The sequence below is a fragment of the Gopherus flavomarginatus genome, chromosome 19 (assembly GCF_025201925.1).
Source record: "Gopherus flavomarginatus isolate rGopFla2 chromosome 19, rGopFla2.mat.asm, whole genome shotgun sequence".
In the NCBI taxonomy this organism is placed as follows: domain Eukaryota; kingdom Metazoa; phylum Chordata; order Testudines; family Testudinidae; genus Gopherus; species Gopherus flavomarginatus.
The window spans coordinates 5,772,250-5,796,960 of record NC_066635.1 but is presented as its reverse complement, the minus strand read 5'-3'; the positions used below and the strand labels follow the sequence as shown (position 1 = coordinate 5,796,960).

At 49.5% G+C, this 24,711-nt stretch overlaps 1 protein-coding gene across 5 annotated transcripts; it reads right to left on the bottom strand.

The window, feature by feature from the left end:
• Positions 1–714: 714 nt before the first annotated feature.
• RASL10B (RAS like family 10 member B) lies at positions 715–24,502 on the bottom strand. 5 transcript variants are annotated; one of them, XM_050928966.1, is made up of 5 exons: positions 24,326–24,502; positions 18,687–18,751; positions 15,518–15,889; positions 2,652–2,776; positions 715–1,873 (listed from the first exon to the last, which is right to left on the bottom strand). In XM_050928966.1, exons 3-5 carry the CDS (start codon positions 15,731–15,733, stop codon positions 1,603–1,605), a joined length of 612 nt encoding a protein of 203 aa, XP_050784923.1. In that variant the 5' UTR covers positions 15,734–15,889; positions 18,687–18,751; positions 24,326–24,502; the 3' UTR covers positions 715–1,602. The 5 variants fall into 5 exon arrangements, with proteins under 5 accessions (XP_050784923.1, XP_050784927.1, XP_050784926.1 ...); XM_050928970.1 differs by having other exon boundaries at positions 15,518–15,883; XM_050928969.1 differs by lacking the exon at positions 24,326–24,502 and adding an exon at positions 21,881–21,899.
• Positions 24,503–24,711: the final 209 nt, after the last annotated feature.

The window sequence follows — 24,711 nt, the reverse complement described above, 5'->3', positions numbered from 1 at the left end:
TAAACTGAGATGTTGACATCTGAAATGTCAGTCAATCTTTGCAAAGTAGCCTTAAGTTGGGGTGAATTTAGCAGGTCAATTATGGTAAAACAACTGTGGGAAAACAGGCGTTTCTAACTGAAGTTCAGTTTTCATTGATCTCTCCTGCCATGACAGTAAGATGTAGGTGGGTTTGAGTCCGCTCAGTTTATAAACGATCAGTCCTGATACTTATTTATGCTTATGCCCCTTTACACAGAGGAGCACAAAAGATCCTTGATGTAAATGAGCATTAAAACCAGCGTGTTTATATTAGCTATAGGATGTTTCTCAAACACTAGCTATGTGTCTACAGAGTACTTTTATCATCCTTCAAGGAGATCATTGTCTAGTTTGGTTTCATTATGTTGATGATTTTTAAATCTGTACAAAACTGACAGTGGTCAGCTCCAGCAACAAGAGGTAGAACTCCAGCACCCATCCAGCACATCTGGTACAGTCAGACAGGAGTCTGGCAGGGACAGGGGAACTAACGCTAGAATTTCAGGATCATTTTGCTTTAAACCTAGTGCCAAAATGCCAGCTGGGGGCAAAAAATTCATGTAAAGGAAAGAAAAATGTTAGAGCTAACTGCCAAACCTGGGTGTCTTGTCAGTGGGAAGGGGCTATTCGTGCACACACGTGAGAATGAACACCCCAACATGCACATGCCAAGAAAGGCAAGCCTCAGACATGCGCTCACGCTGTTGAGATATTTAAAAAAAGGTTTGGCGCTTGTAGAAACTCAACACAGGAAGGAAACAGGATGGATCAGTTTTGGAGGGAGATTTGTGTGTGTGTAGGGGGGTGGGTAGGGGGTGTTGAACCATCTGAAAATTCTGTCCCGAAATAAAAAAATCCATTTCAGCCATGCCTCTTGCTGTCAGGCTGCTCTGTCCCTGGAGAGAAGAAGCTCCAGATCCAATGGGCAAAAGAAGGGAGGATTCAGCTTCCCTGATGCCATGCTACTCTCTTGGCACAAGGGTGAAGGACCTGTTGACTTAAGGCTGACTGGGTCTTTGTATCCCTGTTTGCAGTGAAAACATCTCTGGTTACCAGGAGATGCCACGCTATGCCTCGTGGTAGGCCGCTGGCATTACAGATGTGTAGCCATACAAATCTGCCACTTGTCAAGACAAGGTCATCCTCAGGTAATAACCAAGCGGCAGCTTTATAGCAGCCTTGCCTTGCTCTGGGACAGCAGGAGACCGGCCCTGCCCCTAACTGCGCGATAACCAGCGATACTTCACCCATCCCTGCTCTCTCCAAGGTGCCCCTCTCCCTTCTTCGCTGGACACCGCATCATCCAGTCCATGATCCAATGCAGAGGCGGGAGGAGAGGAAGGCGTCTAACAGCCTTTTGCACTTTGGAGCATGACGCCGCCTCCCTGAATTGACAGGCTGTGCCATCTATGCGCTGGGGACGGGAAGGGCTGAGGGTGGCTCACTCCAAGGCTTCATCCAGGAGACCTGGGCACCTTCCCTGACACTGCTTCCTTTGTCATGTCCTCCTGCGCCCACCCCTCCGTTTTACAAAAAGGTCTCTGGGGACGGTCATGGGAGCAGGGGGTGGTGAGCAGGGCTTCACATGATGGTGCATCGGTTCCTGCGCAGGGCCCCCTGGAAGCGGATGGTGGTGTGGACGTGCTTGCAGCGGGCGCAGCCCACGCTCTTGAGCAGCTCGCTGAAGAGCAGCAGGATGTGCCAGTTGTACTTGGCCGAGCACTCGATGTAGCCGCACTTCCACGTCTTCTTCACCAGGTTGGAGACGTTCCAGCGGGGAATCACCCGGCCCCTCTGCAGATCCCGCTTGTTGCCCACAATGATGATGGGGGTCTCGGTGGTGCCGATGACCCTGCAGAGAGGCAGGGCAGACACAGAGTAGAGTAGTGGGGGGAATTGGTAACAGAAGAGAAGAAACACATCAATTTTTTTTTATTGGGATGAAGGCCACAGTCCCTTAACCTCCAACCTGTTACCCCCTTCCAATTTCCTACGATAGTGCTTCTGCTGCTTGCTATTTTATCTTCCTACTAACATTTCTGTCCCCTGGGGATCCCTTCCCATCCCCAGGTCCTGGCTGGGCCTGTCCCAGTGGCAGAGGATGGCAATCCGGAGCCTCCCTTGTGCAATGTGGGGGGAAGGGAGGAACAGACTGGGGGCTGCTGTCAGCAGGGAACTTTGTTCTGCATGGAGGGGTATGGCAGATCTTGCTGTAGCAAACTGCCAAGTCACTCACCTCTCTTGTCACAGCAAGCGCAGCTTACAAATACTGGTAAGAAACTCAAAGCTGCTTTGCCAATGACTAGACTTGGCCCGCTGTGGCTCTTAATATCTCATTGGCAGCTTGGAGAGCTCCCTTCTGAGCTGTTTGATGCTTGAGTGAATTTAGTGCAGGTGGAAGGTGTCTGGATCTAGCCTGCACCTGTTAGAAGATTTCAGTCCCTAGGGCTATCAGCAGTGAAGGGAACCAGGAGACTCGTTGAGAGTGCTGGGCTCAGCCAGGGAGCTCCTGCTTACCCTCCATCCTTCTCCCTGCCCCCAGTATAGTCCTGGAGAGGATGCACAGTTGAGAGGTGACTTTAGCTTTGTGAACTGGGCCCTTTCCAGGAGTAAGGCAAGCAGGCACTTACCTCGTTTCTAGGATCTGTTGTCGAATAGTTTTGATGTACTCAAAGCTGTCAAAGCAACAGATGTCATAGACTAGGATGTAGGCGTGGACGCTCCGGAGCCCCCTGCAGCACGTGTCCGCCCACTCCTGCAACAGGCACACAGGAATCGGTCAAAGCTCAGGCACAGACGTCCCCCTTGGCACGGCCCTAGGGGTATCTCTCCAGCCTTTGTGCCATCTCATGTGCAAGGGCACTACTGGGACCATGCCAGGCCTTCTGCTACTGGGGTCTATGCCTATGCTTTGCTGGACTTGGGCACTGCTCCTAACGCAATACCACGCCTGCTTCTGCAAACGCGGCTGGTGGCACAAAACCCAAGCACCATCGTACTCTTCTATTTCGAGCCTCCCTAGGACCAGCTGTACAAGTTAACGCGAGTCCAAAGCTGCGGTTACCGTTGCTTTGGGATGGGTGATATTACAGGCATAATGGAGGTTTTCCCAATAGCAGCCTCACTGCACCCTGGTGGAATAAGTAGCAGATAATTATAGCAGGCACATGCTCTAGCATTAATGCCCAGGACTGGGACTCAAGCGATCTGGGATTTATTCCTGGTTCTGCTGCTGACTCACAGTGTGACAAGGGGTAGTCATCTCCCTGCTCTGTGACAGTGTTTCTCCTCCACCTGCCCCCTCAAGCTCATCCCATTCTGGTTACTAACCTTCCTCAACACCCCCCACCACAGCCCTCCTCTCCTCTCCTTCTTTACCTCTTGGTCTTCTCTGGCTTGCTCCCTGGCAAATAAACAGGAATTAATTCCAGGAAGTTCTATGGCCTGTTCTTATGCACGAGGTCAGACTAATCACATCAACAAAGCTCCTCTCACCAGCATCTCCAGCTACCTCACCCTGGGTAAAGTTCAGGATCAGGAACCAGCGCGGGGTTAAGTTCTCTTTCCCCCTTAGAGGATGGGTTCAAAGCTGACTCGGGGAAAAGCACTCAACGTTACTTATGTTCATGGGCTGTTTGATGGGCTATATGATTGGCGACTGATGTTGGAGGGGAGAAGCCTAGTTCCTAAAAGTTTGTTCCCCTTTATATCCACATTGGCAGGGCAATGTAGGGAAAGCATGCACGTGAAGGACCCCGGTCTCCAGGTCTGTTAATTAGGTACTTTCCAACAGCACTAATTTCATGTTCATTGCTAGATACTTGATGGCACTATGAGCGCATGATCTGTCCATGGTTCTGAATTAGCTTGTTGCTAGATTTATAGAGCTTGCCTCAGCCTAATGAACTCACTGAATGTTATTGTCAGTGAACATATTAAGTGTTCACCTCTGGCAATCTAGACTGTACACATTTTGTTTGAATTAGAGAGAGATCAAGTACATTTCCTTTTCTGGTCTGGAGTGGCCATTCATCCACATCACAGAATGGCTGGGCCAGGACAGCTCTTTGCTCAGGAAAGGCAAAGACTAGGATACTAGGTTTTGCTAACCAAAAGGCCCGAGGTCAGAAGAGCTCAGAACTGAAAGATCCAGTGGTATTTCACGTTAGAACTGAGAGTCATTGGCCGAGCTGAGTTTGTGCAGGGTGCAGAGGTCAGGACTGCAATGGCAGAAGGAGCTGGTGGTGGTTGTTGTGGGGTGCTCCCAAGCCTAGAGTAGCAGGGCATGCCATAGATCAGCATTGGATGCATTGGCAGAGCTGGGGGTGGCCCAGGATGCTAACAGAAGGGGATGCTGCAAGTTAGGATTGAGATGCCCTGGCACAGCCATGCTGGCAAACCTAGCACAACGGCAGCCCCCACAAAGTCAGGCCCTCATTCCATGGCTTTGTGCTCCTCCCTGCATTGCCTAGGGCTGCAGGGGACTAGTTCGGGGGGGTGAGGCATGCTACATATACAGTTTAGGGCTAGAAAATGTTAATAAAAAAAAGACATTTGTTGAACAGCTGGGGCTTTTCAAGAGCTTCCCATACAGAACAGTCAGTGTTTTGTGCATGATGCACGAGTGAAAATATGCCCTGCTTTTACCTCCTTAAATGCCACCATTCAGAAGCCGCTAACACTGCATTTGTTCAAGAAAAAAAACAGAAAGAAATACTAATTCCCAGTGCCCAATCCAACCCCGTGTAAAGGTTGCATCGGGGCTTCCAGACTGCTGTTATACTGTACACAAGCGCAGCTCAAAGGTGACTCTAGAAATACAATTGCTGTCAAAGGATCAGAAAGACGCAAGTCCCAGGAAACAAACATAGGAGACATTCCATCTGTGCCTGCTGACCTTGTGCAGTACACAAGAATCCAATCCATGGCAGAACCACAAAGCTATAGCGCTCTGATCACTGGCAGCCTGGGCTCCTCTTGTGAGCCATACAAACTGGCACCATCGGGCACCTTTCTCACTGCACATGGCTGCAACCCACAATTCTTAACAAAACAGGGATCACCCATCTTTACATGGCAGCTGCTCTAATGGACTGAGGAGTCCCGGACACTATGGAAATGGGTAGAGATTTAGGATTCCATACAATATGGACTCTGTTATGACTGATAGATTGGGACAGCACTCTATGCAGGAGAAATTGCAAAATCTTGACTGTAGAGTATAAAAATACAGTTAGAAGAAACTATTGTAATTCTTCCTGTAGTGAGACATTTTCGAACAATGAATCATCCCCTCTCACGGTGATGATATTTGGGAATAAAGCAAACAAAAGGAGCTAGGAATGGAAGAAATGGCAAAGGACACTTTTTTTGGATCGCTGCTTGCAGGCCACAAAGGTTTGAATGAATCACTGGAATTAGTGATGAAAGAAACCTATTCATTCATGGTGCCACCCCCATGCCCTCTGGTCAGTGCATGAAAATGACAGGGTGACTTTTCAGTGACTGTTACCAAAGCGATAAAGACTATTATAGTGGCAGCTTATTATCTGTGGGTTAATATCTTTATGGAAGAGTTCCAATATGTCTGGGAGATCAGTATATTACAGCTTATTACATTGAGACTGGAATGCAATTTGCTTGAATGCCATCACTCGAGTCATTTTCAGCATTGTCCATCATGATTTCACTAGGGTGTTATTATCTTATCTAGATTTCACTTAAAGTTGCTTTGCCTCATGACACTAGAAAAGGGAATGCTGGCAGGGAAGTTAAAAGCTCCAACTCTCAGAGACAAAGAACTAGAGAAAACACTCAGGACACAGGAGCAGTTGGGCTGATGTGGATTATGCAAAGTTGATGCCAGTTTCTAAAGGTTAAACTGGTTTCTCTGACAGGGGAGTCAAATATATAAATGGTGTAACTTCACTTCTGTCAGTTAGGTCCTACTAAGGATAAACTTGAATCTTTGAGCTTGATTCTCCACTACCGTAGAGTAAACCTGCCTGCTACAGGGTTCCTCTGAAACATCTGGTACTGACCATTACTGGAGATAGGACACTGGAGTGGATGGACTTGGGTCTGAGCCAGCAGGACAATTTCTATAAGTAACGCCACTGAAGACAATGGATTTACTCTGGTGTAAGTGACAGGAGGACTAGGCCGTTACATATTCTTAGTATCTTGACCGTTGGAAGGGTCCTTGTTTCTGAAAGGGAGCTGAGTGAACTCGGAGCAAGGGTCTGTCAGTGCAGGTGCCAGGCTGGCCAGTTCTTTCTCCCCAAGAGGATATTCCAGAAAGTAGGTTCTCACCAATTGTCAGAGCATTAGTGTCCAGATTGTGCTCCCCTTATGACGCACATGTGAAACTGAGTCTGGACACCTCGATGGGTCAGGCTGCTGCTTTCCTGTTGTTTTCCCTTGTGGCATGAGTGTAAGAAAGTTTGCTATGAATTAGCTCCACGCTGCTCTGTTCAAAAGCACCTCCCAAAAAGTGTGCGACTGTCAGGACTGGCTGCCTGTCAGTCCCTTCACGAAACGCCTGTGAAAGAGGAGCATGCAGGCCATCCCTTCCTCGCTACCTCCAAGTGAAGTGTCACCCAAGGCTATAAAGCCTAGTGGATGGATGGAATCATCCTGATAGGCTGCTCAGCATTCCAAAGAGGTGGGAATCCATCAGCGAGCATTCCAAAGGGGCGGGGATTGATCAGCCAGAAGGCAGCGCAGAGCTGTGTGCTCTCAGCTGCTGAATCCATGTTCCTCCAACACAGAGAGAGCAAGAGAGAGAGAGGGGGGGGGGTACATTCTTCTCACAATTGTGCCTTGTTCATGCAACAATAAGGCCGTTCTGGGAGAAGCCGTTGCCATCCCCTGCCTAGGGCATTAGTGGATAAGAGGCTGTTCCTTTTGTCGGAGGATGCCCAGTGAGAGGTGCTTATCTCCTGCTTGCTTGCTCCCCATGCAGCCTCAGCCCTGCTGAATTATGCATTGCCAGAAGCCCTATATTTTGTGTGATTATAAACACGGCATATTTATAGACTGCTGAGCATCGCTTTCCGCTTGGTGATGTAGCAGCCTTGGCCCTGGTGCTCCCAAGTTCTGCTTCAGAGAGGCAAGTGAAGCTATTTAAAGCAACCAGGAGAGGGTGACAGGATCCATGCCTGGTGTACGGTGGCTTGGAGCTAATTCTATTTGCAGTGCTGGCCCCCATGTGAGGTACTGTGTGTGGAGCCCATCCACTGTCCTCCTTTCTTGGGATTGAGGTTTGCCCCCTTTATGCCCCAAATGAATCCTGGGCAATCTCCTGCCTATGTGCTTCCTACAGCTGGGGTGACCCCCTCCTTCACCTGTATATAAACATCTGTAATGTCTAGCTAACCCCAGCGCAGACTGGGAAGCTAGGAGGTGAAGCTGAAGTGCAGTGTTCCAAGCAAGGAGCCAGGAAGGCCACATGGGACCATAGGCAGGGATGCTGGTCTCACCAGCAGATAGGAGAGCATGACATGGGACTGATGGAAAAGCAAGCCCTTATGTGGCTGCCTATGGTGCTGTGATCTAAGGGTACCTCTCTTAGAAAGGCCTGGCCTCCAGAGAAGGTTCAGATTCACTTGCCAATCCATTGGCTCCGCACTACACAAATAACCTTTTGCACTAGCGGCAACCACACAGGCCCTGGTGGCACGATGGGAATGTGGTGGTGGGTTGTGATATGAAAAAGCGGCCACCATGGGAGATAAGGAGTCTGCCTAGCTGGGCTAGGAATCCCTGAAGGACAGCCTCTCTCATGGCCTCTCCAGGACTTGGTCTTTTCAGTCAGAGGAATACAGGGCAGAGCCCCTCGCTCCACGTTTTGGCATTTCAGCCTCTGACCAGAGATGAGCCCAAGCCATGACATTTGTCTCCAGGTCTAAACTTTCCCACAGTTCCTGGAGGGCTGGAGCAACCCATTTCAGAAGCACACATAATCAGAGCTCTCTGGGCCGATGGACACGGCCTGCTGAAAAGCATGTATTCTTTATCCCCAGAACCCACACCAAGCTATTCATGCCCCTCAACCCTGCCCTGGAGGGACCCCACCTCACTTAGTCCTCTGCCTCTCTTCTGAGACTACCAGGAAAGGTGCCAGTTCTGATGGGGGCATCTGTTCCTCTGGAACGGTTCTAACCCACACCACATTCTACTGATAGTCCCCAAGCAAGTCAGTACCGAACTGGACCAACAGGGTGATCTAGAAGGAAAAGCCTTTGTAACCAATGACCAATCTTCTGAGCCATCCATTCCCCTTCCAACAGCCAGGCCTCCTCTTTTTCCCATTCAGGTGATGCACTCCTACCCCTCTCTACATTGATCCCTCCTCCACAGCATCGGCTGTAGTGCAGCTAGGGTGAGCCAAGCCCCTGTGTTTCCCACCTCCCTTCACTCCTTTGAGATCACTCCAGGGCCCATTCTTCCTTCCCCAGAAATCTCCATCCGTTTGCACCATCCGCCCTCTGTGGTGCACGCCAAGACAGGGAGTACGTTAGGCATCATCCGTCATGTCAATAAATTACCCATTGCTTTTTCTGTCTGTCTCTTGCACTGACCTTTTGTTCTCTTATGCAGCTCTGGGGAAATCCTTCCATTTTTATTCCTTTACTCTATTGACCTCCTTGCATCACAGCAATGCTCCTCTCTGAACCTGTCCAGCTGAGGGGGGCTGAATGCAACTCCCCCAGAACCACCCAGCTGAACCCCCTTTATATCTGGCTGGGTGCAGGGCACCGAGGGTTGATTTAGGGCTCAAAGGGGATTGAACTGGGGCACTGGCATTGTGCTTGTCTCTTGGCATACGCTTGAAGTGCACAGAGTCTAAGGTCAGCGGGGACCACAGTAATCATCTACTCTGACCTCCAATATAACACAGGCCAGAGAACTGCCTTCAATTAATTCCTGCTCGAACTAGAACCCCTCTTTCAGTAAAACATCCACTCCCAATTTCTCCTCAGAGCTGCCCCAAATTTTTCAGCAAAATGGTTTTACCACCCAATTAAAGCAGAAGTTTTTCCATGTTGGTCAACATTTTCCAGTTTTTTCCAACTGAAACTAAAAACCAAACAATTTTTGGTTAACACTTTTGTTAGTCTCTACAAAATTGGGGGGGGGGGGGGCAGAGGCCACTAGGTTTCCGCAAATAGAAACCTTTTTGTGAGAACTGATTTTTTTTAAACCAAAACCAGATTTTGAAAACCAAAACTGTTTTGTGGGAAATTTGAGGAGAAACAAAAAACAAAACACCCCCTCTCATTTTTTTCCTAAATGCCCCTTAAAAAAATAACTGGCATTTTTTCAACCAGCTGTTTCACTCTCAGTGCAGTGAAAGGCACCTTTTAGGACCTCTTCCCTCTTCCATCCTTTAGGCCAATGTTTCTCAACGCTTTTGAACCAGGGACCAGCTTGCTACTGTGTCAGGGACTGGCATTGCTCCACAGACCAGTCATGGAGAAACACCGAGTTAGATCGCTCTCTGTTTTCCTCTCCCCCTGGCTAGGGGTAGGACTGTTCATGGTGTATTAGCTCCTTAGCCTCATCTATACACATTTATACCTCTTTAAATATGCTGGTATAGTCAAAGTGGAACAACTCCCTAGCGTGAACATAATTCTATCTGTATAATGGTGTTCATGCAGACACAGCTTATTCTCATGTACGAAGGGATATAAGCTATCCTGGTATAAAGCAATAATGCCTTCACTCCAGGGATTGTACCAGCATCACTACAGGTAGACATACCACCTCAGATTTTTAAAGCTATTTAGGAGCTGCTGCGCTCAGCATTGCAACACCTAACTGATTTAGGAGCCAAAGTCTAATTTTCAAAAGGGAATTGGGCTCTTGGGTGGAAATGAGACGAGCTCCTAAATCAGTTAGGCATTGCAATAAAGACCTTTAAAAATCTAGGCCTGTACTACACTGAAATCAGAGGTGTAGCTGCAGCATGGGTAGACATACCCGAGCTAGCTCTACCCGGGCAGGTCTACACCACCCACCAGATCGGCAGGTAATGATCTATCTATCGGGGTCAATTTATTGCATCTAGACTAGATGCAATAAATCAATCCCCGAGCACTCTCCTGTCGACTCCACTGCCGCGAGAGGTGCAAGCGGAGTTGACGGGAGCGGCAGCAGTAAGTAAGAAAGTAAGTGAAGAGGCCGCAGTAAGTAGACCTAAATAGGTCAACTTCAGCTACACTATTCTTGTGGCTGAAGTTGCGTATCTTAGGTCGATCCCCCCCCAGCTCAGTGTAGACCAGGGCTAACAATAGCAAGGAAGCTGCAGAAACATAGGCTGTAAAAGCCCAAGCCAGGACCCTGGATACTTACTCAGGTGACTAGCCCTGCTGAAGTCCATGCTATTGTGTCATTCTGGTGCTCAAGCTAGCTAGATTAAAGCTAACTTGGGTATGACTATATGACCTGGAATCATGGGCAGCAGGTTTAAAACAAATAAAAGGAAGTTCTTCTTCACACAGCGCAAAGTCAACCCGTGGAACTCCTTACCTGAGGAGGTTGTGAAAGCTAGGACTATAATAGCATTTAAAAGAGAACTGGATAAATTCATGGAGGTTAAATCCATTAATGGCTATTAGCCAGGATGGGTAAGGAATGGTGTCCCTAGCCTGTGTTTGTCAGAGGGTGGAGATGGATGGCAGGAGAGAGATCACTTGATCATTACCTGTTAGGTTCACTCCCTTTGGAGCACATGGCATTGACCACTGTCAGTAGACAGATACTGGGCTAGATGGACCTTTGGTCTGACCCAGTGCAGCCGTTCTTATGGTCTTATGCCCCGTGATTGCAATGTAGACATGACGTTTCTGCTTGAAACAATTATTCTGGTCCAAAACTATATCAGGCCTTAAATTTGGAAATTGTTTTTGCTCTAATCTACGTCATGAGCAGATATTATGGGGATGAGCTCTAGATAAATGCTTGGAATAAATAAAAAGCCAGCAATTCCTATCCTGGGACTAACTGGAGCTGGAGCCAGTGGGAAATAAAGAAAAGGGTCACATGATGTTTTTTCACAACTCAGAACAGATTCAGTTCAAGTTTGGGGAGGGGAGTGTTTGGATTCTACCCTGGCTGTTTCCCCATGAAAAATTACTATCTTGTATCTTAACAGCAGAGAACCTCGTGTGGAATCCTTAGGCATATGTTCCTTTCATACCCACCCCTCCATTAGATTCTGCACAGCATGGCCCACATCCTCAAACAGCAGCTCATCTGAAATTGAGCAGCCTTTAATTATCTCTATTTTGATCCCATTTTGTGGCTTTCACAACCTGAATGAGATTCTGGTCACTCATGCTGAGATGCTTCCTCCCCACAGCCAGAGATCTCCACCAACTCTGAGGTGTTACACAAAACTAAGTCAAGAACGGCTCCTCCTCCTACACAGGGCCCTTGCTATCCACTCCCTTGGGCAAGTATCCCTCAGGACGAGACGCAGAGTTAAAATTTCTAGACACCATAAATGGATGCTTCTTGGAGAAGCTTGTCCTGTAACCTAGAAGGAGTAAGGCAATTCTTGATTTAGTCCTAAGCGGGGCATAAGATCTGGTCCTAGAGGTGAATATAGCTTGTTCTGCTCAGTAATAGCAACCATAATGTAATTCAATTTAACATCCTCTGGGGGGCAGAGGGGAAAAGGAATGGCAAAAAAACCACCACAGTAGCATTTAACGTCAAGAAAGGGAATTACATTAAAATGAGGAAGCTAGTTCAACAGAAATTAACAGGAACAGTCATAAGGGTGAAATGCCTGCAAACTGCATGGAGACTATTTAAAAATACCATAGAGTCTCAAACTAAATGTATACTCCAAATAAAAAAAAACAGTAAGAGGACAAAAAAATGCCTCCATGGCTAAAAAACAGACTAGGAGAAGTAGTTAGAGACAAAAAGGCATAGTTTAAAAACTAGAAGTCAAATCCTACTGAGGAAAATAGAAAGGCACACAAACTCTGGCAAGTCAAATGTCAAAGTATAAGGCAGGCCAAGAATGAATTTGAAGAGCAACTAGGTAAGATCACAAAAACTAACAGCAAAACTTTTAAAATACATCAGAAATAGGAAGTCTGCCAAATAGTCAGCAGAACCACTGGATCGTCAAGATGCTAAATGAGCACTCAGGAAAGACAAGGCGATTGTGGAGAGGCTAAATGAATTCTTTGCATCAGTCTTCACTTCACAGGATGTGGGGGAGATTCCCCACACCTGAGCCATTCTTTTTAGGTGACAAATCTGAGGAATTGTCTCAAACTGAGGTATCAGTAGAGGAAGTGTTGAAACAAATTGATAAATTAAACAGTAATAAGTCACCAGGACCAGATTGGATTCTCCCAACATTTGTGAGGGAACTCAGAGATGAAATTGCATAACTGTGGTACGTAATCTATTGTGTAAATCAGCCTCTGTACCAGATGACTGGAGGATAGCTAACGTAATGCCGATTTTTTAAAAAGGCTCTTGAGGTGATCCTGGCAATTAGAGACCAGTAAACCTAACTTCAGTACCAGGCAAATTGGTAGTAACTATAGTAAAGAACAAAATTATCAGACACAGATGAACATGATAGGTTGGGAAGAGTCAATACAGGACTGGACAGTGGGATGGATCTTTCAAAATTGCCCTGTTCTGTTCATTCCCTGTGAAGTATCTAGCACTGGCCTCTGTCAGAGAGAGGATATTGGGCTAGACGGACCATTGGTCTGACCCAGTATTGCCGTTCTGTTTTTATGTTATTACACTTCTCTGGGACTATGCTTTACCAATCTGCAAGAAGGGACATTGTGAGGATTCAGCTTTGGGCTGAAATTAAGCACATGAAATATCAGCCTCAAAGAGCATTTTTGGGCCAGTTATACCCTTGGGTAATCGATACGCATTTAGCCGATTATAAAGCATCCATCCCCATAGTATCTACATTGGAGATGAGAATCAGAGCATGGATTCTGTTCTGCCACCTTAACTATGGAGCCACTACCCTGACTAACTCCATAACCATCACCGGTCCCCTACAGATTCTGAAATCACCCTCGCACCCTGATTGATCGCCCAAGAAAATGTACTGACTTCCCCAGACAGAAGGCATAAAAGTTAATGTCTCAACAAACAAGTCAGACATTAGCGGCGACTTTACATTCTGCATCTGCTGGGAGATCAATGAAATTGTACTGCACTGTTTCAGCACGATGCCCTGGTACACTACGAATTCTATCGCTCCCTCAGACTGTGGGTTGGGATGTCGTCCGTTACAGCCTTTGATTTCGCCGGCTGATGTTGGAGGGCAGAATATCCCACTTTGGATTAATTTTCAACAGAACTGCCTGTTTCTGTTACAGCAGCCAAGCATCCTCAAAAGATGCCAGGTTTGTTTTATGTGAAGAACGGCAAGAGAAACGCACCATACCCGGCAGATCATTAGGGAAGGTAGGAAGGGACAGCAAGGGACTGAGCCGCAGGTCCAGATTCACACAGGGAGTTAGGCGCCTGGGAAAATCAAACCTATTTGTTCAGGAGCCTGACCTCAGAGATCCAAGCCTGGCCAAACGTCACATGTTATTGAGCTGTTTTTATTCCACTCGAGGAGGAATCTGAACTAGGGCAGGAGCCATCCTGCAGCAAAAAAAATTTCAGGACCAGACTTCAAAGAGAAACTGCTGAGCTTCAGTTCATCTGCAAATTTGACACCACCAGCTCAAGATTAAACAAAGACTGTGACTGGCTAGCCAACTACAAAAGCAGTTTTTCCTTCCTTGGTGTTCACACCTCAGCTGCTAGAAGAGGGCCTCATCCTCCCTGATTGAACTAAACTTATTATCTCCAGACTGATTCTGGCCTGCATATTTATACCTGCCTCTGGAAATTTCCACTACATGCATCTGACAAAGTGGGTATTCATCCACGAAAGCTCATGCTCCAATATGCCTGCTAGTCTGTAAGGTGTCACAGGACTCTTTGTCGCTTAGTGCAGGGGCGTCACTCTCCTAGGCCCCGTGTCAGCAAAGCATTTCAGCTCATGCTTAATGCCCATTTAAGTCAGTGGCTTCATGTACGCTGCAGCTGGAGGTGGAATTTCCAGCTCTAGTGGATATCCAAGACCTCTGATCGAGCTAGCACAGTAAAACCAATAGCACAGCCTGGGGGGCGGCAGGAGGAGCTAGTCACAGGAGTACGTACCTAGGCTCATAGACAGGATTGTACTAGCCCATGCCACTGCGGCTACACTGCTACTTTTAGTGTGCTAGCTCGATCCAAGCCAGTGCGTGTTCCTCTGCCCATGCTGGAAATTACACCTCCACGCTGCAGGGTGGACATATCCAGGTGTCTAACGGAAAGCACATGCTGCAGTGATTCGCTGAACAGGGCCACAATTCCTACGGTCACTCAAATGCCTAGGCTGAGCTAAGAAGACACCATCCTTTTAATGATAAATAATAATAATAATAATAATACTTAGCTCTTATATAGATCTCGAAGTGCTTTGCCGAAAGAGGTCAGTATCATTATATCAATGTACAGATGGGGAAACTGAGGCATGGAGAGGGGAAGTGACTTGCTCAAGGTCACCCAGTAGGCCAGTGGCGAAACCGGGAATAGAAGCCAGGCCAGTGCTCTATCTTCCTACTTTCTCCTCTGGAACTATGTACAGTATCCAAAACGTTCCTGGGCCATCAAAAACGTTCAGCTCTAAATGGGGGTTCAGGGCTGTGGGAGAGGGGCACATATCCTGACAGGAGAAGGGGCTAAGCATGGAGCCGCAGAAGGGCAGGTTGGTTATTTGGGGTTTGGATAATGCGGGGGTCACAATGCATTTTCTGCATGTTTTTGTGATTCCTAAAGTTCACCGCAATTCTCACTGAGACCTAATCTCTCCAGCGCTGAAAGGCGTCAGTTCCCATGACACTGCAGATCGTGCCCTGCTGTATATTGTAACTACCATGAGAATCAGCCAGATTGCAATATGTTAACATTCAAAGGGACGACAACTTCCCTGGTTTAGCGCCTTCCAGTCAAGAGTCTCAAAGCAATTCATGAAACGGAGGCACCAAGAGTGGAGGCGACTCACCAAGGCCATGATGCGATTTAGGGATTAGAACCCAGGTGTCCTGATTCCCAATCCTAGGCTCAGAACACTAGAACAAACCTTCCCCGAGCAGCCCCCTTCTAACACATTTGTTTATCAGGCAAATCTTGCCCCTGACATGTAAGACACAACCTGATCCTAAGAGGAAAACTACTGCAAAAATATCCCTGGGCTGCATCTTTGCAGGGCTGTGGATTAGTGTCCTTAACGGAAACCCATCATATACCGAGTCAAATGGCATCGGGTCTCTTCTGTTGATGAGTCAGAGCACATGTGACCTCAGGGGAGACTCAGAACTGACTCCCTTTGTTACCAACAGGCCCATCTGCTTCTGGCTCGTGTTACCGGGTCAGCGCCTGGCACACATACCTGCAGCGTGTTAACTGGGAAAGATGTGATGGGTGGGAAGTCCATGATCTGTAGGTCGTGCACGTGGCCGTTCATGACCACGGCTGGCAGGTAGACACGTCGCATCTTGGTGGGCGCGCACGCCTCGCTGAACTCGTTGTAGAGGAACTGGCGGACGATGGCGCTCTTCCCGACCCCTTGAGCTCCAAGCACGGCGACCTTGAAAGTTGTCACCATGCCTCCCGGCCGTGGCCCTCCCACGCGACGTGGCGATCGGCTCCTTGGCGCAGGCCACTGCGTTTGCACTGCCAGGAAGGCCCCCGGGCTGCATATTCCAGCGGCTGCAGTTTCAGCCCCATTCAGGAAGCATTTCCTCCTCCGCCCAGCCTGTCACTGCAAGACCAAGAGCGACCCAGTCAAACAAGACACCTCCTCCCAAAGTGTCCCAGGCAGCCTCACACCAAACAAAATAAACGAACAAACAGAGCCCTGCCTAGCTAGCTACAGCTCGTACCTGGCCCCACAGTATCTGAGCACCTCACAGCCTTTTAATGTATTCATCATCCCAGCCCCAGTGGGCTGTTATGCCCATTTTACAGGTGGGAAACTGAGCCACAGACTCAGTGACTGGTCCAGAACAGGGAATGGAACCCAGGTCTCCCAAATGCTAGATAAGTGCTCCGACCACTGGGCCATCTTTCCTCCTACCTCTGCCCCTTTCCATCACCTGTGCTGACAAAGCCCGGCTCTCCCCCATCACTGCCACCTCTGTAGCAGATTCTTAACAGCCCCATTGGGGGCTGTTTTAAATGACACCAGCTGGCCCTGGTCCCCTAGGGATCACGTTTCCATCACTCTCCTTGCCCCGGTGCAGGGGGCTGCAGGGAGCGAGGTTGAGGAAAGGGCTCCAGGCTTGGCTGTACCCCCAGCAGAGGACTTAGTGACATTTCTGCAGCCCTAGTAGCTCAAAAGGGAGCAGAATGAGCCAGAGAGTTAGTAACTGGCTCCACTGAAGGGAAATGAGACAGGAAATTAAGTCACAACCCCCCTTTTTTAAACAAAAGGGAGACAGTAATGATGCGTTGCAAGGTGCTTTAACTGATCCAACTGGACAAACTCACTACATTCAGCCGCATGGAAATGCAGCCACCTCTAGGGTGGAGGAAGCAGCCAGGCACATAATGCATTGCACAACAGGTTGGGGGTGGTGGGGCTGAGAATGGAACACTTTCATCAAAGGGCAACAGTGCAACTCTTGTGCCAGGCTGCAACTCCTCAGCAGATATGTAGCAACCACCCTAGTACTGCACATAGAAGACACGCCGATTGTAACAGACCCAGACAATACTGGACTGATCCAGAGACCAGTATCCTACCTCTCTCCCATACCAGATCACTCTGTAGGTCCATGAGGCCTGCTATCCTGCGCCCTCCTCTGCTGGATCAGTCCAGAGGCCCATCTAATCCAGACTCCTGCCCTCCTTGTTCCCATACTGGATGATATCATAGGTCTACCCAGTCCAATATTTGGCTTCTGGATGCAGGCACATTATCCCACTAGGTCCTCCACTATTCCCATGGCCAATTGCGCAATGCTACACATGGTGGGGGCCTCATTCCTTCCTGACCCCTGCAGGCAACCAGCTTCTGCCATGAAGCATGAGACTTGATTAGCCTGACTTCATAAAGGCTGCACTGGAAGTCATGGCCAGGGCGGGCAAAACGGTGCTAAGTACACATGTTCTGACAGCGCCTTTCCAACACTAAGTTAGCAGCATCTTGACTTGCCTGACAGAATAGCTCATGCACAGCTCCTGATAAAGGAAGGGAGGCAGATCTAGCCTCAAATGACCCCCAAAAAACCAGGCAGAAAACAGGAACAAAGAGGAGCAGCAGGTCTCAGGATCACGCCTCTCACCGGGCCTTCCTCCCCTGTCCAGAGGGAACCTCACCTCAGCTTTCCCCCTCCACCTATCCCTTCCCCAGCTACAGGCGATAAGTCAGAAGAGGCTGCCACACATCAATTCCAGCCAAAGGGAAGGAACAGAGTTTGTATTACTGTAGCATCTAGACTCTCCAACCTAGATCAGGGCCCCATTGCGCTAGGTGCTGTGCATAGATACATAGGATCAGTGAAATGGAGGCCTGGGAGGGACCTCAAGAAGTCATGAAGTCCTGCCCACTCTTCTGAGGCAGGACCAAGGAAACCTAGACCAGGCCTGACAGGGGTTTGTCCAACCTGTTCTTAAAACCCTCCAGCGAGGGGAATTCCAGAGCTGTTGCAGAGCTTCACCACCCTAATAGTTAGAAAGCTTTTCCGACAATCAAACCCAAATCTCCCTTGCTGTAGAATAAGCCCATTACTTCTTGTCCTGCCTTCAATGGACTTGGAGAACTGATCACCATCCTGCTTATAGCAGCCTTGAAGATATTTGAAGACTTATCAGGGCCTCCCTCAGTCTTCTCTTCTCTAGACTAAACATGCACAGTTTTTAACCTTCCCTCATAAGTCAGGCTTTCTAAACCTTTCATCGTGTTTGTCGCTCTCCTCTGGAGTCTCCCCAATTTGTTCACCTCTTTCCTGGTGTGGTGCCCAGAACTGGACATAGTACTCCAGCTGAGGGCTCTCCCATGCTGAGCAGAGCAGGACAGTTACCCCTTGTATATGGCACTCCTGTTAATACACCTCAGAATGATATTAGGCGTTTTTGCAACTGCATCGCGTTCGTTATCTCGCATTCAATTTGTGCTCCACTCTCACCCCTGGATCCCTTTTCAGAAATACAACTTCCTAGACAGTTATTCCCCACTTTGTAGCTGTGCCTTTGATTTTTCCGTCCTAAGCGGAGTATTTCGTATCTATCTTTAGTGCAACCCCACCCAGCCTGGTGCCAGACACAAATTTGATAAGCATCCTCTCAACCCCATTATCCAAGTCATTAACGAAGATATTGAGTAGTACTAGAGCCAACCCTGATCGGCGTAGGACTCCACTAGACACACCCTCCCTGTCTGACAGAGAACCACTGATAACGACTCTCTGAGTAGAGTCTTTCAACCAGTTTTGCACCCACCTTATAGTAAGCTCACCTAGGCCACATTTCCCTAGTTTGCTTATGAGAACGTCATGTGGGAGTGCGTCAAAAGCCTCACTAAAATCAAAACAGACCAATCTACTGCTTACACCTACCTGCTAAGCCAGTAACCCTGTCCAAGAATAGGGAGAGATGGTCGCTGCCCCAAATAGCTTACAATCTAAACAGCCAAAATAAAGGAAAGAGAGGGGACATGATTAGCCCAACACCACCCAACAGCAGAGTTAGGAACAGAACCCAGGTGTCCTGAGCCCTAAACCAATGTCTGAGTCATTGGATCAATTTCTTGCAAGTTAATTCAAGGCCTTCCTACTAAACTGTGTACGGGCACGTCCACATGAGGCTAGGTACTACTCAGCAATATTAATCTGAATTAGCTAAGGGTGTGAAGATAAAGTAGACTAGTTAACCATATTAAACCCCTGTTTGCATGCTCTTATTCTGAATGCAGTTTAGCTTAATTCACATTTACTTTCTGCAATTTTTAACTAATCCACTTAAAACATTTATTCTGATTAACTTCCTGAGTGTTCCCATGTAGACAAGCGCTGAACCTGGGCCTTGTGCTGGGGGCAAGCAGACCAAAATGGGGCAGCCCAAAGGTGAGAGTGTTTGATAGCTGCATATCCGGAGGGATCTGTCTCTGTTTCTCCATCAGGGCCCAAGTGACCTGGTAGCAGTCCCCCCTGAGAATCAAGCGTAGACCAGGAATGAGAGAATTTTAGAGCATTTTGACATTTCATTTGGAAATTTAGCAAACTAAATAAAGGTGAAAAACACCCAACAACAACCCAGAAGGAAAACAAAAAAAATTGGTTTGCGCCTAACAAAGTGTTTTTTTAGGTTTGTTTCAGCAAGGGGGGGGAAAAAACCCCACCAAAATACTTTGCTTTGGTTTGAACTGAAATTATTCTCTCCTCTTGCCTCTAGCCCCACCCCAAAGTTTTCAGTTTGGCACCCAAACCAAACAAAATCAGTTATCATCTCAGCTCTAGATAAGTGACTAGGATAAATTAGTACAGGCTACTGGGGATGATGAAGAGATGGAATTCACCAGCCACAGCTTAGGACATTTCTAAATTGACACCTCCCAGAGCTGGGAAATCCATCTTGTGTTCGCTTGGACAAGTGGAATCTTATTTAGCTGGGGCCATCACTCTGCTGCATGAACGGCTTAATGTTTCATTTCAGGGTTTGATTAGTTATGTGATTAACTTGACGGAGGCTAATTTCTGAGCAGGCAGATCCGCCGAGTACTACAGATGTGGATACACATGGAGAGACGCATGCTCATGTCTGGAGACAAATGTGGATGCGCTCTCAGGGATGTGCACGTGAACACACAGGCACACTCTGGGACTCATGGAGACGTGGCTACACATTCACAACACATTCACGCACACAGAACGTGGCACACATAGATGTTTATCCACACACGCCAGCCCAAACACATGCATCAACAACACTGCCTACAGACAAATGCACCTGGCCACATTCACATGGATAGGCAAACAACAATGCACACACAACCAGACAGATGCATATGGAGATATGTTCATGTGGCTGCATCATGGCTGAAATCCTGGCTGCTCTGAAGTCAATGATCAAACTTCCATTGACTTCAATGGGGCCATTGTCTGCAGAGGCCTGGTTTTAGCCCAAGGTTTCCCATCAGGCACAGGCAGCTAAGAAAGAAAAGGGGTTTCTTTAAGTCTAGGGGAAGCAGAGGATTCAGAATAGAAATAAACAGGGACCTCAGGGTGAGCCCAGTTCTGCCTGCTGGCAAGCCCTGACTCAGTCCCCGTGACAGTGCAGTGTTGACCAGCTGTGGCTAACAGCACCATCTTCAATTATGTGGTAATAACTGTGTCACGAATATAGGAGAAGGTTAGCAACCTTTATGTATGCAGTAGCATAAAATCCCACCGCTGACATCATGTCAGCTCCCCCCGCCCCACACTCTGAGGTACAGATCTGGGGACCCGCATGGGTCTATGACTTTGCCCTGATTGTGAGCGCCACTGGGAAAAGTGGAGCAAAGTTGATGAAGTATCACAATAGCCTACAACAATAAATGTTGATGGGAAAAAGAACGCAAAAGGGAGACAGATTGAACTAGTCCAAACACAAAGGCCTCCTCAAAGAGTGTTAAAAATCACACCTGGTAAGCAAGAAAAGTGAGGGACTGGAAATCAATGAACCAAAATTGGTGTGTCAGAAATTCGGCCTAACTGGTGAACAAAGCAATGAGGGGGATGGGTTGTTCTGTCCAGCTCATAAAAAAGCCTTAGAAGAGAAAATAAACAGATGGACAGATGTGAATGCTGGCTGCGTGAAACACAAGAGAGGGGGAAGGAGCGAACTTCACCAATGTCACAGCTGCCACCCACACCATCCCCTGGCACCCTGAGATACACTACGATAGTGCTGTGCTTTCGTTGCTCTGATCCTGAGAGACGTCCTGACCAGACCAGGCCAGACACAGGGAGCCCAATGACACTGCCACCTGCAGCAGCTCCACCAGATAAATCCCTACCACTGCTTGGGATGTGAAACTGTCACATCACCTTTCCAAGTGTGTGTCCTTGTCCCTCCCCACCTTACATCTTCTCTTTCCTCTCTCTAAGCCAAGACTGTATCTTTTACAACACTGCTGTAAGCCTGTGACCAGGGAGGCAGCTTAGCAATAGCCAGAACAACAGAGGCTAGCCCGGACTCGGGCTGGATGGAAGACAGGGCGCTGAACCCCTGGGAAGGTTGAGTCTCACTTGGCCCGACAGCAACCCTATCAACAGGCTCACTCTCTTCCTTTGCTGCAAAGGTGTGGTTGAGATGCAGGACTAATGGAGGGGAAGCAGAGAAAATAGGGGGCTTTATGTTAACAGGAGAATCAGGGGGGCTTGGAATGGGGAGCTGGCTGGGACTCCAGAGTCCAAGCAACTGGAGCTATGCTGGTATACGGTGTGTAGATGCAGAGAGAAGGGGGTTTTCCCTCACTGTAGGAACGCCATTTCCCCAGGTCAATGGAAAGGTTCTTCTGCTGCCCTGGCTGTGTCTACACTAGGTCAGACTTTTCACTCCCCTGAGCGATGAAGGTACATCAGCCTCAGTTTTATGTGTAGACCAGGCCTCAGCATTGGTAGCACACCTGCTCCGCTGGATTTCTCCCCCACTCAAAACCACAGGCCTGTGGCTTTTAATGCTGCAGGAGAATCTCCCTTAGCTAGCAGCAGTATTAAAGCTTTTATCCTTTTTGTAGGTCTCTCCCACAAGAGGGCAACATAATCACCAGTTCATGAGCAGGCAGCTCACGAGCCACCAAGCCAATTCCATACGAGAGGCAGGGAGATCCTCTTCTAGGGAGCTGGGCTGGAGGGCCATGGTTCTGGCCAGCACTGGTAACCGCGTTCCATTGTGTGGTTTCTCCTCAGACAATGTCCCACTCGCTTCTGAGAGGGGCCTTTGATGTGTTTGCGGGTGGGGAGAATGGCAGAGGATGTGTGGCAATGCCAGGCCCAGCCTCCTTTGCTCCTCCTTCCCAGATATGTAGCCCCCCTGGCCAGAGTTTGGGATGGGTCCCCAGGCTGTTGGAGGAAGGAGTGGGGGATGGAGGACCATGCCAGGAATTGCCTTCCCTTGAGGTTCTGCTTTCGGAGATGGCAAGGGAGCTTGGCAGTGGGGTGATTCCTTCCCCAGTTGGTCCCTGTCTCAAGAGGGAGACTGGGCCCTGAGTTGCCGACAAGGACAAGGCCAGCAGTTTCTGAGCTCTGGGAATCTGAAAGGCCCAAAGCATACCTCTCCTTCTCCCTTCACAGCGGCAACAAGGTGAAATCAGCTCTCACTCTCATTACTAGGCCAATCTCCTGCTCTCCCAGCAAAGGAAACAGCCAGGTTATTGCTGTGAAACAAGAGCATTTCTACAGGCAGAGCGAAACTGGAATTGTAATGAAATAACCTGAACTCTCCTAGCCCCCTACATTTCCATGGGGCCTTCCATTCCTCCAGTGCTTCGTAACCAGTCAAGGCTCACCAGTCTCCTTTGACTGTTAGCCCTGCCCAACAGAGGAGGAAACTGAGGCATGGAGGGGAAGTGTCTTGTCCAAGGTCACCCAGCAGGCCAATGGCAGAGCTGAGAACAGAATGTAGGTCTCCTGACTACCCTGTGGCTTTAACCACTAGGCAAAGCTCCCTCCTCTTCACAGTGTCCCTAACAGTGCACTCTAAGGTGGGACCTCAAAGACTGCCGTGCCCTGAGCTAAAGTAGCGACTAGCTCAATCCAGCCGAGACTTTTATATCAGCCAAATTCCCACCATAGTTGGATACCCTCTTACTGCCCCTTGTAGCCAAAGGTTTTGGCTACAGGTTCACACTCCGAGTGAAAGTACCACATCCCCGGGTAGTTTGGCAGTTAGAACTTGCACATAAATAGTGCATGTATGCAGTGAACTTGTGCACATCGGCCCATGGGCGCATCCGCAGAGGGATGGGCACGGTGACATCAGCGGGTCAGCCTTTGCAGCGAGCACGTGCACATCAGGCACATGCAAGTGAGCGCCTGGGCCTGTGCAGAGAGCGCGTGCACTTTAGCGTGTGCCCAGTGCCCATGGAGCGAGCGCACGCACACATGCGCAGGGGAGCACAGGCAGACCGCGTGTCCCCTTCAGCACGTAGCCGGGGAGCATGTGTCAGGGTGTCGGCGTGGGAATATGCATGAGAGTTTGTATGGCGGTGCTGGAAGAAAAATAAGCTGCTACGCCCACCTGCACACACCACAATATGCTGTAGGGAAAGTCAGTGCCACCCAGATGGAACCTTAGCAACTAGCTCAGTGTAATATGGAGGCCAGGGAGAGCCTGGATGGACCCTGGGTCTCCTGTGAAACTGACCAGCCCTGAAGCCTGGAGGGAGGATTCCCCAGTGTGTCAGGGACAGGGTCTGGGAGAAGCTCCCGGTTCAGATTTCAGCATCTCCCCAGTTCCAAGCTGACAAGCTCTCTCTTGAATTACAGACCAATCAGCGGCAGGAGGGAGAGGGTGCACTGCTGGGGGTGCGGGGCTCAGCAGGAGGGAGTGGGTGCTGGGGGGCTCAGCAGTCCAGTGTCTGGGGAGCCGGATGGGGCCCAGGGACTCAGACCGAGGTTAAACTTCTTCCTCAGCACAGAGGCAGCATCCCTTCCCTTCTCCCCAGCGTGGGAATCTCACCTGCTCTTTCCAGGACCTTCCCAATCCATCCTGTCTGCCCCTTTCCTGCCAGCACCCCTGGACCCCCTGAAACGGTTCGACAGGCTCCAGCAAGCTTTTCCCTGGACCCAGCCCTTTGCTGCCAGGCCGATCCCTCTCCCCCCGGCTGTCTGCCCCACTTCTGGCTGCAGCGGCCCAACCCCACCACTTGGGGGGAGCGCTGCACTGGCAGTGGTTTGCCCTGTAGCCCTCCCAGAGCAGAGCTGTGCCGGGCGGGGGGGGGGGGGGACGTGCTGAATTCTTCCCCTGCCCCTGTCCTGGTGGGATCCTGGACTCAGCCGGCCCGGCTGCTTCTGCCCCCCAGGTGCCTAGGCTGCCCAATGTCAACTTTGGTTCCTGATTTGTTCCTTACCTGGAAAAACACAATCCCCCCCGCAAGCCACCTGGAACTTTATTGCATCGGGCTGGGCGCAGCAGCCCCGGAGCCCCCCCCCGGCTTTCTGCCTTGCCCCAAGGTGTCTATGGGACCGGAGCTCGTCCCCGGGGTCCTTACCTCGCCGCGGTGCGAATCCCAAGGGCGCGCTGCCCCCAGCCCAGGCACCTGCTCTGCCCGGATCCCCTGGAAGCGGGGCTGCGGCGGGGGAGGGTCGCTTTTCCATCCAGCAGCCCCAGCTCCCGGGGACTCCGCTCCGGCCAGGCAGCTGGGGCTGCCGGGGGGCCGGCGGGGGGAGCTCGCTGGCTCGCTCCTCCGGGCTCCCTGCGTGCAGGGCCCCCGCCTCGGCTTGCAGCTGATCCGCTGGGTCACAGCGCCTGCCATGTTCCCGCAGTCACGGGGGGATTTTTAGCAGCAGCTGCAGCTGCTCCAGGCCGGGCACGCGCGTCAGCAGCGCCAGGAGCCTGCAGCCGGGGAGAGGGGCCTGCTCAGCTCTTCGCTGGGCT

Bases quoted from the DNA above. Each gene is read 5' to 3' on its own strand.
- RASL10B (XM_050928966.1), bottom strand. From the start codon at position 15,733: ATGGTGACAACTTTCAAGGTCGCCGTGCTTGGAGCTCAAGGGGTCGGG. The intron at 2,777-15,517 runs GTATGTGTGCCA...TGCCTGTTGCAG, and splicing joins TCCCAGTTAACACGCTGCAG to GAGTGGGCGGACACGTGCTG. The intron at 1,874-2,651 runs GTAAGTGCCTGC...GCCTCTCTGCAG, and splicing joins CAACAGATCCTAGAAACGAG to GGTCATCGGCACCACCGAGA.